The sequence below is a fragment of the Gastrolobium bilobum genome, unplaced genomic scaffold, assembly GCF_033153095.1.
Source record: "Gastrolobium bilobum isolate Gb01-03AN ecotype WA unplaced genomic scaffold, APGP_CSIRO_Gbil_v1 utg16124, whole genome shotgun sequence".
In the NCBI taxonomy this organism is placed as follows: domain Eukaryota; kingdom Viridiplantae; phylum Streptophyta; class Magnoliopsida; order Fabales; family Fabaceae; genus Gastrolobium; species Gastrolobium bilobum.
In genome coordinates this window covers 84,365-99,657 of record NW_026896110.1, presented here as the reverse complement: position 1 = coordinate 99,657, position 15,293 = coordinate 84,365, and the positions used below count along the sequence as shown (strand labels likewise).

The 15,293-nt window shown below is 35.3% G+C and overlaps 1 protein-coding gene across 5 annotated transcripts; it reads left to right on the top strand.

Annotated features, from left to right (window-relative positions):
- On the top strand, positions 1-9,355 carry LOC133297839 (F-box protein At2g14290-like). 5 transcript variants are annotated; one of them, XM_061497050.1, is made up of 4 exons: positions 1-243; positions 2,642-2,835; positions 3,860-4,036; positions 8,055-9,355. In XM_061497050.1, exons 3-4 carry the CDS (start codon positions 3,964-3,966, stop codon positions 9,113-9,115), a joined length of 1,134 nt encoding a protein of 377 aa, XP_061353034.1. In that variant the 5' UTR covers positions 1-243; positions 2,642-2,835; positions 3,860-3,963; the 3' UTR covers positions 9,116-9,355. The 5 variants fall into 5 exon arrangements, with proteins under 5 accessions (XP_061353034.1, XP_061353033.1, XP_061353032.1 ...); XM_061497049.1 differs by having other exon boundaries at positions 2,930-4,036; XM_061497048.1 differs by having other exon boundaries at positions 2,919-4,036.
- The last annotated feature ends 5,938 nt before the right edge of the window (positions 9,356-15,293 follow it).

The window sequence follows — 15,293 nt, the reverse complement described above, 5'->3', positions numbered from 1 at the left end:
AGCAGAAACTATAAAATTTCACTGATATTTTCTTTGATTTTTTATTTTCCACCACCATGTCCGAGAATTCTCCAGGTTCTCAATTCTACTCCAAAATGGGGTTTTCCTTCTCCTTTAAGTGCACAAACGATACTGAACTTTTCTACTATTCGAGAAATGTTCCTGAATGAAACACAAAGCCATGGTGGTACCTGTAATCCTTAGCATCATGATGGTGTTGCAAAATCTGCATTACAATAGAAGGTATGTACCTTAATTGGTATATTATTCAGTGAACAATTTTTCTTTTATTTCATGTGGGATTTAATTTGCTGCCTACATTATGTTTGAGGAAAGTTCAGAATGAATCAAGCTTGTTAATTACTAACAGAGGAATATTACTCTCATACGAGAGAAAAATTCTATTATACGCTCTCTCCTCTAATTTGTGAGTGAACCAGTTTAGCAAGAGAGTAATATTCCCCTTACTAACAACCCTTTTGTTATTACAAATCTTGCTTCTTGAAGTTATAATCTTTTTTTTTTTCATGGGATTCAGTCATTTATTGTTAAGTTGCACTTCAGATTTAGGGCAGAAATATTAGAGTAACGAAGAAGGAATGGTCAGACAATTTTGGGTAGTTTCATTAACAGTACTCTGTTAGTGCATCAAATTGGTGGTGTATGAACAGATGAAGTAATCTCTTATAATCAAGGAATGTCTAGCCCATTTCATATTTCCTAATATTTTTTATTCTAACCCTACCCCCTCAAAAAGAAGAGAAAAATAATTTCCAAATTGTAGTTTCAGATTATCAAGCGGGACTAGGGCTGGGTGAAAACCCTCTTATTTAGGGTTTTGCTGCTCAAAGCGCTGGAGCATTTACAGCCTTTTTAACTATTTTTCCTATTTAAATTTGAAAGTTATCCTCATCTCAATGCTGTTTCATTGATCTAAAGGATAGAAACCTTGAGTGCTTATGTGCTCGACTTTATTTTTAGCAAATTCCTTTTTTTTTAATACAATTACCAGTTTAATGCTTGAAATGTAATTCCATTTGGGTTTTCTAGAATAATTTATGATTTACAAGTGAATTTCAAGTGACTTGTTGCAAGGTCTCTGCTAGTGTTGTTGTGTTTACCTTAGAAACTTTAAAATATGAGCAATTTGTTTGAGAGAAAACTTCCATTGACTCGATTTTTGTACGGATATATAACAGTGTTTTAACTTTCATGAAATCTCATAATATTAACCTTACTGGTAATTTCATATGGAATTTGTTTATGTACATTAATGTTTATAATTACAAATCTAATCTATATTTGCCACCGATTTTTCATTATAAGCTAAATTGTATTCAATGCTTTTATAAAAAATAAAGTAGTTTCGTATCGTTCTCTAAAAGATGTTATAAACTTAATGCTTTGTTTGTCTTTAAGCAAGTGTTTTAAAGAAAAAATAAAGTCATAGTTGTGTTTTTGGTTGGTTTCATATTATTTATCTAACTTTCCATGATAAATTTCCATGCAGAAATAAATATTCGCATTTGTTTAATGGATATTTAAAGTCTTCTTCTAATTTCCAAGCAAGAAACTTGCATTAATGGTTGGGGCATTGCAAGTCTTGTGATAGACAAGTGTGCACCCAAGGGAGTTAAGTAATATTTGTGTTTTTGGGTAGGATTGCAGAAGTAATTATGATCAATAATTACTTATGGTGTTTGGCAAAATTGAATTTTACTCAACATATGGGTGTGAATTACTCTTTCAAATTGAAAATTGAATTTTTATATGTTGCCTATTTCTAATTGAGCCAAACAGGACCTAGTGATATATTTATTTATTTTTTTAACTTCTAAAACATATATAATTTGGTGGGTATATTCAATGCAATAAAATTGCAAATGATGTGTTTATTGATGAGACTAAGGGTGGTGTTAACAAATTGGAATTATGGTTTAGCACACTGGAGTCTAAAAGACCTACATTAAGTTGGAGAAAGACTGAATACTTGGAGTGTGAGTTTGCCACGACAAAAGGAGGAGATCATGAATTTGTGAAAATGATAGGGCAGGAGGTACCCAATAAAGGTGCATTTAGATGTCTGGGATGAATCTTTCGAAAGGAGGTGATTGATAAAGATGTAAAGCCATAGAATCAAAGTAGGTTGGATCAAATGGCGTGCATCGAGATTTTTATGTGATCGTAAAATCCCACTTAGGCTAGAAGAAAAATATGATAGAACAACAGTATGGTCTGTAATGTTATAAAAAGTTTAATGTTGGCTAGCACAGAAATAACATGAGCATAATATCGGAGTAGAGGAAATGAAGATGTTAAGATTGATCTGTGATCATACCAGGTTAGATAATATACGAAATGAAGATATTTAACAAAAAGTTGTAGTAGTATCGGTGGATGAAAAAAATAAGAGAACATAGATTGAGAAGGTTTGGGCATGTTCTTTGAAGACCATTAGATGCTCTTGTAAAAGAATTTTGTTACCGAGATTGTGACTTAAATAAAGGAAGAGATTGACAGAAGCTTACTTTGTGGAAAGTAGTAAATTAAGTTTTAATGAAGTGGAAATGCATTGGAGTGGGTTTAGATATTATTCTTTTTTATTATTATTCATTTTTCCTTAATTTGTTCATGCTTTTAGATGGGTTCATCCAGTGTCGTCGTGAACTTGTTTTGGATAAAGGTGATGTTGAAATTAATAAAATGCAATCGAAGTCACTGAAGCAAGTACCTGAATTAATCAATGCATCTTGCTCAGCCCTGCAGCGAAGTACACACTGTTAACACTTTAGGCATGCCATTCTGGTTCTGGTGTGGCATTCCTTTCTGGTTCAGGTGAGGCATGACTTTTATCTCTTTATTGTTTGCCTGTTAAAAAAAATTCAAAAATCACAATTACAAAATAGTTGCCCTACTAGTGATGCTGAAGAGGGTAAGACAGTCAGCAAGGAAGCATGGACAATTACAACATAGTTGCCACACTAGTGTCGGACTTAAACATGTCATGTTGGATACTCCTCAAACAAACACCCGTTGGATACTTCTAGTCTACAAACTACCGTATTTTAATGTTATTTTTGAATCATTGTTAGAATTATTATACTAAATCTGAAAGATTTGTGCTAGTAAAGAGTAATGACTATGTTATAATGCTTATATTTTAAACAAAGTTGATTGTGTTAGAATTTGTATTTATCTCATAAATATATATCTTTAAGTTTTGTGTTTTTATGTTGATCATAGATTAATTTTATATGTTAACTGTGTTGCGTCCTTTTTTTTTTTCTTTAGAATTTTCCATGTCCCTGTGTGAGTGTTGTGTCATATGCATGCTTCCTACATAGTAAGACTAAAATAAATACATAAAATAACTCTCCATTATACCCCGACTAGCGAGGGTGGGGTGCCTACATAGTCAGACTATTAAAAAAATAATTAGAGTCCAATCTTCTAAATTCTTAGCTGTAAGCATTTTACTGTTTTGTAAGTTGAACATTTTTAATATTTTATTTTTACTATGAATGTTATGCTTGATTAATTAATTTGTATGGCCAATTTATGCAAAATAGTCAAATAGTTTACTACTGTTTATTTATTTTTTTATTTTAATGGTAATGCCTTTCTTTATTGAGATATATGTTTCTTTGAACTTTGCTCTTCATCTCGAGTATATCCAAATTTTAAAATTTATTAATACTCGAACAGTCGAACTCAATGGCAAATGTGTGTAAGATTTGATTCCAAACAATACTCACATTTATGACATTGGCAAATGTGTTTTTGTTTCCAAATTTTGAAATTTTCGATATTTGGAACCAATAGAAATCCACTTTGTCGTGTTTTCCTGTATTTTATTTAGAGTGTCAAATATGCCCCCCCCCCCTTTTATAAAAGGGTTTAGGGCTCAATTGTAGAGGCACAAAGAAAGGCAGGGAGAGGTGGTGGGTGAAATGAAAGTAGGGAATGGGTCAAGGAAATGAAGACGATGCCAGCCAACATAATCGTTCTGAGGGCCTGCCTCCAACTTCATCATCAAGTATGGTTTTACGTGCCTATCTACCCATCTTTTAATTTATTTAATTTTCATGGTGTTTGCATCGTGTTTTCGTATCACCGTCTGTATATATGTTCTAAATTGATGCATATGAACTCTTAACAGGGTTTTTTTATTATCTTTATGATTTATCTGAATACTTTTTTGGCTATTTAATTAAAAAGTATTGTGGCTCAGTGCACGAGACTTCTACTGTTGTGGGGCCTAAGGCTGTTTCCGCAGCTAGAACCATGACCGTTAGGTCACAAGATTGCAGCCTTACCATTGCGGCAATGCTTGCCCTGTGTTTTTCCATTTTCGATATCTAAGTTAAATTTTGGAAGTTTTAAATTTTCATGTTTGTCGGGGATGAGGGAATTTACTTGTAAATTTGAAATGTTGTAAGTTTTCACAGTTCATGTTCTCCCTCCGTTGGTCTATTCTTTTAGATAAAGAAACAAGTGAATGAGAAATTGAGATTGATTTTAAAATTCACGAGTTATTTAGATACCTAATAAGAATTTGAGTGAACCCCGGAAAAGATATATGCATCATCATTTTAGTCCTCAAAAATTTCTTGTCATCGATTTAGTTCCTTAATTATACAGGGTCATTAAAAATGGTCCTCGTTTATCGGATTGAGAGAAATTAATGTAATAGTATCCTAATTTAGAGACTAATATTGATGATATTTTGCATGATTAAGGGATTGAACTCTGACACTGCATTATTTAGGATCTAATTTGATGTGAAATATCTTTAGGGGATCAAGGTGATGACACTTTGCGTTATTGCAGAATTAAATTGATGACAAACATATGCCAAGTACTAAACTAATGACGCTCGTATCTTTGGAGGATGATAGTGTAGGTTTATTTTTGAATGATGTTATGCAAAGTAAGACGGTTAGAGGAAAGAAGATGCTATAATAGAATAGTGTAACCATAGAGTTGTTATAGGAGAGGAGGGCACTAGGGAATTTTCTTTTAGGAAAAATTCAGTAATGGTAACAAGGGGGAAAGGAGGAACTATGGAGGTTCTCTGGGGTATCATTTGTAGCGTAGTTCTCTGCTGTCAAGGCTTTCTCCAGCCTTTGTTATCCTGTTTTCTGTCATTGTATGGAGCCTGCTTCCATTATTGTTTTCATCAATTCTAATTTAATAAAATTAGGTTTCATCATTGGTATCAAAGCTTCAAATCCTTGGAGCGTTGAATGGCACAAACGAGGATAAAGGGAACAATAAAATAGGTAGAAAGTAGAGTGACTCAATTGAGCGCCAGCTGTGTGAGACTATCCTAGCTTACCTAGATAGAGTTGATCAAAGAGAGATGGGGTCTGGTACAGGGGAGCAGAATACAAGTAGAGATCGTGGATATGAAACCATGGGAGAACGGCAAGGGAAGGGGATCAAATGAGGCTTCTTGAGATCCTCTATTTCACAAGAGATGATCATTACGAGTGGATCTATAGAGCTGAAAGATATTTCAGGATCAATCAAGTACCATTGGAGGAGCAGGTTGAAGCAGTGTCGATTTATTTGAGGGAAAGGCCTTGAACTAGTTTCAGTGGTGGGAGTCTAGAAATCCTACTATCGATTGGAATTAGTTTTGGGTCGCTCTGTTGTAGAGGTTTCACATATCAGCCTCAGGGAACCTATACGAGGCTCACATATGCTTACGACAGGTGGGAACAGTCTCTGATTACAGAGAGAGCTTTGAGATGTTTGTTGTCCCTTTGCATGATGCTGATGAAGAAGTATTGAAAGCCGCATTTCGGAATAGGTTGAATGAAGAAATTTGCGTGGAGGTTAGACTACATTCAGTGACAACAATGGGGGAGATAATGACCTTGGCTCAACGTGTGGAGGAGAAGCAGACGATTACAAGGAAGATTAGTAATTTTGCGAGCCGAAGCGGGTCATGAACAAATGGTCTAGAGCAGGATATCATTTACGGGCTGCTTTGACGACTCAAATTGCAAACCAGAATGGAGAAACTTTGGGAGTTATAGGTTTAGGAATTCGAAATGGGCCCAATAACTCGTATCACAGAGGATCCACTAATACTGGAAGAAGCAATAGAGGAGATGGGATTAATGTATTTCAAACGCGGCCAAGTGATCCACCCATCACGCAAGGATCAATAGTGACATAATAGATCGAAGGGCAAGGGTCAACACGGGGAGCTTCGATTGGGCCTTCTAAAGGAAACGACAGGAGAGGCGTAAGATTCTAGCGGCTGTCGTCGGAGAACATGGTTGACTGTTGACGACAAAACATATGTTTCCGGTGTGATGCACTGTTCTCTCCGAACCATATTTGTACTAACCCGCATCTTCACATGTTGCTATTTGGGATAGAGAGCGATGGTGAGGGTGAGGGATTGGACGAGGAGGCCAAGGCGTGGGTAGTCAATTAGGAGGAAGGACCCATGCGGTTTAGCGTACATAGTGTAGTGGGAGTCACATCCAACAGGTCATTGAAGGTATAGGGGGAGATTCGAGGAATGAGAGTCATGGTGTTTGTAGACTCTGGAGCTTCCCCCAATTTTCTAAACGCTCAGGCGTGAAAAAGCTTGAGCTTCCTATAGATGAATCTCAAGAGCGCCTTTCGAAGCTTTATATGGAAGAGAGCCTTCATTACTAATTCAGTTTGAAAATGGCAGCACACAAATAGAAGCAGTGGATCAGCTTTTGTTGACTAGGGACACCATTTAAGCTGAACTCAAACAAAATCTATGTAGAACCCAAGAGCGCATGAATATCTAGGCGGATAAATCCCGAAGGGAGGTAGAATATGCAGTAGGAGATATGGTATTTCTAAAAATCCAGTCATACAAATTCAAGTCTTTGGCAAGACAACTCAATCAGAAGTTAAATCCCAGATTTTATGGCCCATTTGAGATTATTAGAAGAGTGAGTTTTGTTGCTTATCATCTACGACTTCCTGCTTATGCAAAAGTCCATCCTATTTATCATGTGTCACAAGTTAAAAAAGCCTTGAATCCAGCCGTACCAGTGTTGGGTTTTCCTGAATTTTTGACTGAAGCTATGCAGTTACAGGTCCAACCCAGTGAGATAATTGATGGCTGCAGATTACTGGATGGTAAGGTGGAAATACTGGTCAAGTGGGCAGACTTACCTGACTGTGAAAACTCTTGGAAGGATTTTGGAAGCCTTCAAGGAGCAATTCCCGTCTACTGTCCTTGAGGGCATGGTATAAGTTTGGGAGGGGGGGTATTGGGGAGGCTTTAAAGGATGTTTATAAAAGGAAACAACAGAAGAAGGAGAGAGCAGTGAGAAGCAAATCAGATTATGAAGTGCAAACCAGTCCAACAAACCCAAAGCCTGTGGTGCAAGCAATTCAACAGGGAGTCAGCCCAATGCGGCGAATAGAAGGTTCAGCAGAGCATAGCACACGGGGGTGAGAGTAAGATTCAACAAAGCATGGAAAGTAAGGGGATTAAGGTGGTTAGAGGAGAGAGAATGTTACAACAAAATGGTGTAACTTGTTATAGGAGAGGAGGGTAAGGGGGAATTTTCTTTTAGGTAGAGTTCAGTAATGGTAATAGGGGAAAGGAGGAACTGTGAAGGTCCTCTAAGGTATCATTTGTAGTGTAGTTCTCTGCTACCAAGGCTGTCTCCAGCCTTTGTTTTCCTATTTTCTGTCATCGAGTCATTGTAAGGAGCTTGCCTCCCTTACTATTTCATCAATTCCAGTTTAGTAAAATTGGGGTTCGTCAATATGCTATTTTCCATGTGAGTATGAAAATAGGTATATCTTGTTTACTATTTAGGAGCATCATCTTGAAAAGGGGAAAACAAAATATTCACATTTTTAAAATGAGAATGGTACAAAATTGTATTGCATTTGGACTCTAATATTGTTTGGGAAAATGAGAAAAGAATTCTTTCTTTATCTCCTCATCTCATTTAAATTATCATATAAATGAAAAAAAATTATATGTATTCCTTTTATAGATGTTGGAAATCACCCATGGTTGTCATTTTTGTGATACACAGGCAAACTAATGAAAAGGGAAGCAGAGTACAGTCAACTTCCTTGGGATATACTTGATATCATTTCCAAAAAATTAGAATTTGATGACCTTTTTCAATTTGCTGGAGTGTGCAAGAACTGGAGGACATTTCGTAAAGTTTACTGGAGTAATTTCATGTCATCCGAAGCACCATTGCTTGTTCTAACTTCTTCTTCATATGCTAAGAAAGCTTATTTTTTCGTCAGCATATCTGAACAAAAAGTTTATCGCTCGAAGCTAGATTATTTCTGGGGACTATCCTATTTGGGTTGTTCTAGTGGATATATAATTATGGCTGGTGCCGATACTAAACTTCTGCTAATGAATCCTTTTACAAGAAGAAAGAAGCTAATCAGTACATCAGCCATTCACGGATATCTGCACTATATAAATTGCCAGTCCTTAATTGCTTTTGCCAAAGGTTCTGAAGAATTTATCGTAGTGTTGTGGTGTAAACGCTTTTACAGTTTGCATATCTATCAATCTCGACATTCTTGTTGGGTTACTTATTCAACAGGGGGGAATCCATGGAAGGTTGTGGACTCTGTGGTTTTGAATAATACTCTGTATGCTATTACTGACGAGGCCAAGATAGGGGTATTGAGCCTGAATTCTGCAAGTTTGAGATTTCTAGAACTGAAGAATACTCCCAATGTAACAGCCGCATGGCTTAAGTTGGTTAGTAGTGATGGGCAGCTTTTAGTGGTTCATTATGAACACACGATAAAATTGGATGTGTACAAGATAGACTTGTCTGCCATGGAATGGATCAGGTTGGAAACTTTGGGTGACCTTGCATTGTTTTATGCCAATCGCAGAAGCTGCTATGCATTGAGGAACCCAGGTAAGTGGGGATATGAAAGCAACTTTCTGTATTACATTTCAAATATATCACGACACTGCGAAGTATATTCACTGAATAATAAACTGACAAAATGCATTGTACCAAGTGGACTTCGAGCTTCTCGTAGATCAAGTTTCTACAGGTTGGATTGGTGTTTTCGACATTTACGCAATGAGGTAGATTATTCTCTGGTCGAGTAACCTGTTACTTGACACCAAGCAGCCTGTGACCTTGTGTTTGGACATTGTTCCTTGTATTTCCCTTTTGTGTGCTAAGAGTTTGTTTGACAAGACTGGAGAAACATGTCGTGGTAACTAGTTTCAATAATTTAGCTCAGGTTTTTATTTGACTTTGGATGGTTGTTTACCTGCTAATTTCCTGGTTTATCTTCCTTGTTCTCTGAAGTTTTTAGGCTTGAAAAGTCATTTGACAATTTAATTGAAGACATCGTTTACATGTTTATGTATGTAAAATGTAGGTCTGATCAAAGACAGTGATATTGCACTTTATCATCAAAAAATTTCGTTTCAGTTTCAATTTCAATTTCTTCTAGTATTTTACCATTTTTACGTTATTTTCTAATTTTTAAAGCAAATATTTAATATTTTGTACAATAAAAGTTTTTTTTTAAAACCAAACTAAAAACTTGGCATGCATATACCACCAGTTAATTGTAAGAATGCATTTATCAGTAATAACCGTGTTCAAAGATGGGCAACTGAGAGAATGTTTAAAGATGACAAACTCCATAACTACTTTAAAAATGCATATCTTATTGACATTTTGGAGATTGGTGATGCAACTCTTCTCTTAGTGGGTTTGATAGAGAATATTTTTATTATCGGGAATCACGATTTTCAGGAATATGATGAGAAAAAGAGTTTTCTAAGAATGTTATCAAAAAGTTGTTTGGTAGACTAAAATATTCCCGAGAATGTTGGGTTAATTTTTTTAATGCTATGTTTAGTTGTATTAATTTTCCCTTGCCATAAAAATACTAAAATACCACCCCTGGATAGTATTCTTGAATGTTATTTTCGAAAAAATTTACACACAAAATAAAATCCCTGGAAAATCAGATTCCCGAAAATTTTCTAAAAATCTTGTGCAAAACATGAATAAATAATATTATCATTTTAATTTCCCGGGAATCTAAAAAAATCCTTGTACCAAACAGCCACTTAATAATGGAATTTGAATATCCCGCTGTAAATGTAGACGAAGAAAAACACGTTCCTAGTTGTAGTTTTTTTCTCAGTTACTATATCTTACTTAACAATGAAGATGGATCAATGTGTGCTTCTTATTCTCCAGTAAAATAAAAAGTCATGAGTTAGAACCCAACTACAATATTAGTATGTTGAAGTGAGTGCAAATAAGTTTATACAATCATATAATGCATGTCCTTGTTTATGTGTATGAAGTGCACACACGTGATTTTTTTTTTTTTTGAATAACTGCACACACGTGATTTTAAAAGAAAAAAAGAAAGAAAAGAAAGTGAAGTACAACAACCCCGTAACTAAAGTATCATCACTGATATCAAAATAATGAATCAGGTGATTGAAAATTAAACCATATTGAAATCCATAATGATGCAAGTAAACCGTAAATTTAGATGATATAAGGTGATTCATTGTTTGATATCAAGGGACCAAGTTGAAAGATTGATAATTGAAAAAATTGTAGGTTGACTCCGTGAAGCCCTCTGAAATTATGGGGATAAAGACTCTGACTTGAACCAAAACACAAGGCAAATGAAATGAACCGTAATCCACGTAACACTGATTAATGCAAAGCATACGTAACAAAGGAAATCACAATCACGACTTATTCAATGGGATAGATCAAGCTGGATTGGTGTTTTGACGTGTTCATGATGAAATATAGTAATTTATGATCTCCTCACATATTGAATGGAAGAGAATTAATGAATTTGATTCTTCTGATCGATCATATGATAATTTTGGGTCCATTCCCCCTGTGGCTTGAAGTTTTGAACTAACACCACAATTGATAAGTGTCGAATACACTATGGTTTTAATATGGAAAATGGTTCAAATAATAATTAATATGATTAAAAATATGGTGTTAAATAATAAAATCTTAAAGAATATTAAAATGTCAACAAATAAATAAGATTTTAATTTTTATTGTTGTTTCAGGTTGTTTCACACTAAAAGAACAAACTACTACTAACCTGATAAGGATGAGGAGGTGGTTCGCATCAGCTGATTATCAAGAAAATACAGGATTAAATAAATATATATATAATTTGTTAATGCTCGCTCCACTTCTCGCTTCAGCGAGCAAGTGAACGAGCAAAACAACTAAGCTCGCCCTTCAGCTCGCGCCAGCGAAAGAAATAGCGAGGAGCTCGCCCTTCAGCTTGCAGTAGCGAAGAGGAAGAGATTACTCGCTGAGCAGCTCGCTTCAACGAGCTCCTCAGCGAGCGGCCCAAAAATAAAAAGCCCAATTTTCAGCCTATAAATACAACGCGACGAAGCCTTCAGAAACAGACGTTCAGAAGACGAACGCGGAGACGAACTCGAAGGCAGAGGGCAGCAGTGGAGGAGAAAGTCTGGAGCGAGATTCCAGAGGGGGAGAAGGAGATCAAAGCTTCACCATTGATCGTCTTTAATTGTAACATCCCCGTCTCGAGCCGGTTCAATTAACATGCATATGATACAACCAGAAACAGCGGAAGACTTAGCTTACGAAAATACGAGCTAACTTTTTCTTTTTCTTTTTAATTCTCATTCGACGTAAACGAAAATCGGACAAAGTTTCCTCTATAAATCGGACAACTGGGGATTTTCCAATCCCACTCAGAAGCATTTCCTGATAAACAGTTTATACAGCACATCAATCCAGAAGTACCAGTCATGCAAATATAATCAGATACCCATCCATGGGCGCATGCATAACTTGGCTCAGTGCCGCTAATCTAACAGCATGCAATCCAATACATAAACATAACTGAATACTACATCATCATCATATAACGTACCTGAATACTCAAATGTACATGCCTCAAACTGACAGACATGTACAAAACATATACAGGCCACATACAAAATATAGGATCTAACATCATGATCCACAAAATACGGAAATACTAAATGAAGGTACTATACTCCAAAATAAAAGTAGTCTACAGCTACTCAAAATCCAATCCGTCCCAATCCTCAGCCACGTGTCGCGTCCCTGACTAGAGAAGTCTCACCGGGGATCTGGGCACCTGAAAATATGGCCCCAACGAGGCGTGAGATTACAAATCTCAATAAGCTCCAGGTTTATAGAGAATTCTCCATACCCCTGGCCCACTCCTGCATGAAAGTCAGATATAGAGTATACAAATACAACATATAACAGATATCATAACAGAACAGAGCATATATCCATATCATATCAGAGGTGTGTGCTGTCATTCCCAAGGGAGGACCCCAAGCGGAAATCAACGCACGTGTTCCCGAGGGAGGACCCCAAAGAATAACCAGACATATCAGAGGCGTACACCATTAGTCCCGAGGGAGGACCCCAAAGCGGACATCAGGGTACTATACAATCAATGGCCAGAGATTGTTACAGAAATCATATTACAGAAGTCATATCAAACATATTATGTTATCAAATAACTCTATATGAATGCATCTATACAAAACATCTAAATAACAGTCATACAGTCCAACCATAGTTCACTAACCATGGTGGAGCACTCAAGCAGGAAAAGACTCCTTAAACATAGAGCTTACATCTTGAAGCTTTACCAATACCCTTACTTGTTGCACAAGTTACTTATATATCTTCAAGAGATTCTGATTCCTTTTTAGTCCCTAGGTACACCTAGAGCAAGAATCCACAAATACCAATTAATAAAATGCCATCATGCCTAGTTTTCACATAAGGCATACATTTTATCGTTTCTTTTCATTTCTTTGCGTTTTTGTCAATCCTATGCCAATACACAAGTCTAGACCTCTTTATAACCGTTGGTGTTCTTTAATTTAATCACCTATTCCCTTAGGAATTTTTCAACATAAATCATGCTATTTTTCTTCAAAACTCATCACTTTTATACAATTTATTACAACACATTTTATTTAAAATAAAATGTACAAAATATATCCCTAAGCCACCCTATAGGTCGAATTCCACAATAACAATAGGCAAAAGGGTTCTTTTCTTTTTACTTATTCTTTCTTCACTTAGTTAGTAACTTACACACACATGTATATATTTATATATATACATATCCACAATGTCTAATTAAATTTTAAACATTAAACTCCTCCAATATACATCAAGGTCGAAACATAGGAGCATACTACATAGGATTTTTTCCCACTTTGGCATTCTCACTAATGCACCAAATTTCCACTTATTCCAACATATTAAACCTTCCCAATACATATAATAAATTTTGTACATCATCCCCTAATTACCCTATCAAGGCCGAAATCTAGGGCATCTCACCATGGGATTTTTTTCCAATTTTATACATGTTCACATGCTTATTCCACCTTCCTATATCCAACACATCAACAATCCATCATCAATTCAAATTTTAAACTAATTTATATCTCACTCAAAACATGCTCATAAATTCCAAGACATAAATCACAAAAATAAAACTATAGGATTAGAGGTTTCTCACCTATAGTAGCTATTTCAAGCTCCAAAGAACAAACCCTAAGCTTTGCTCACTCAAAAGCCCCACTTTTCTACAAGCATGAATAGTGTCACGAATTGGGTTTGATGAATAACTCTCTCCACAAGCCAAATCAGCCCAAATGGAGTGGTGGAATGGATTCATTAGCCTTTTTCCTTAAAGATTCATGTATGGCATCATGGCTTTTGGTGAGAATTTGAGTGGAAATGAGAGGAAATAAAAAAAACTAACCTAGGTCCCTTTCTCCATGGAAGCGTCGAGCAACAGTGAGAGAGATGGAAAAGAAAGGAAACAGCGCGCAGAAAGAAGGAGAAATAAGGATTTCACGGTGTGTAAAATTTAAGTTACTTTAACTGGATAAAAGTTTATCTATCTACACACCTCCATTTATTACCAAACTTTACCTAATGGACTAGAATATTTTTCTAGTCATATTTTTAACTTTACTTTCACTTTTCGGGTAACTTTGTTTACCCGCATTTTTATCCCTTAACTGTCATTTTAACTCCTTTTTCACTAAGGGTGACTTTATTTCTTTTACTTCTAATTATTCTTCAATATTAAATCCCCAATTACTAGTGAGGGTTATTATATTAATCAAGTTTCATCATGAATTCTGTTTGTTTTTCTTTATTTATCAATTCTGAATTTATGAACATGTCTGGCTAGTTTATTTATGTAGTTAGGATTATTGATCCGATGTGAATCCTATTTGTGGTTTGATTAGTTTCTTTTATAAATTATTTCAGTATTTATGTTTTACCTTGCATGAATTTCTATATCCTTGTATGAACTGATCACTCCTATAAGGATTTGAGGGTTAGAGCTCGCAATAGACATATTGGGGTTTTAGTCTTGACAGGGGTAAAATATCAATTCTTGCATGATCTAGACATAGGCTTGCTTGAGTTGTAGACTTCATAATTCATCGCGTTTAATGCTTATTCTAAGAGGAATTAACTAAGACATTAATATTCTAATTAGAATAAAGGGTTAAAATCACTAAGACATTAGGATTTAACCAATTAATTTTTAGAAGATGAATTGTCTGAAATATCTGACATAATTTAATATTGAAATTAATTTAAATAACTCTAGGAGGATCTGAGGCGAAATAATTTCTAACTGCAACTTTTGTTTTTGATATTCTAAGTTTAATTCTCAATTCTTGCGTTCTTGATATTCTTGTTATTTACTGCAATTAATTTTAGTTTTAATTTAAGTTCAAAAATTATTCTCAATAATCAATTCGAGTTTTCCAAATTAAAGGGAATAGTTATAATAGTATTTGGCGCATTAATACTCGTGGGACGATATTCTTATTTCACTACTTTATTACTTGAAACGATCGGTATACTTGTCGTAATCGCAACAACTATGCAAGTGTATTAACTGATAGATGTTATTTCAGCTTAATTAGTGATCTTGAGTTTTGAGTTGAGTCGTGACTATGCAGTTGTATTGAACCCAGCATCTCCGCAAAAAAAGAAAAAAAAAAAATTTATACCAACTGCGAAAATTATCAGCAACAATAAATGGCTTACAATAGTATATCTCAACCAACTTGAAAATTTCAAACATGAAAGAGAACAATGACTTTTTCCGGAGTAATTAATGATAAATAGCACCAAAATCAATATACGAATTTTTATACGAATCTTAACCTCTGATTTGCTCACGGGTTTTTCATTTTCTGTTTTGATTGT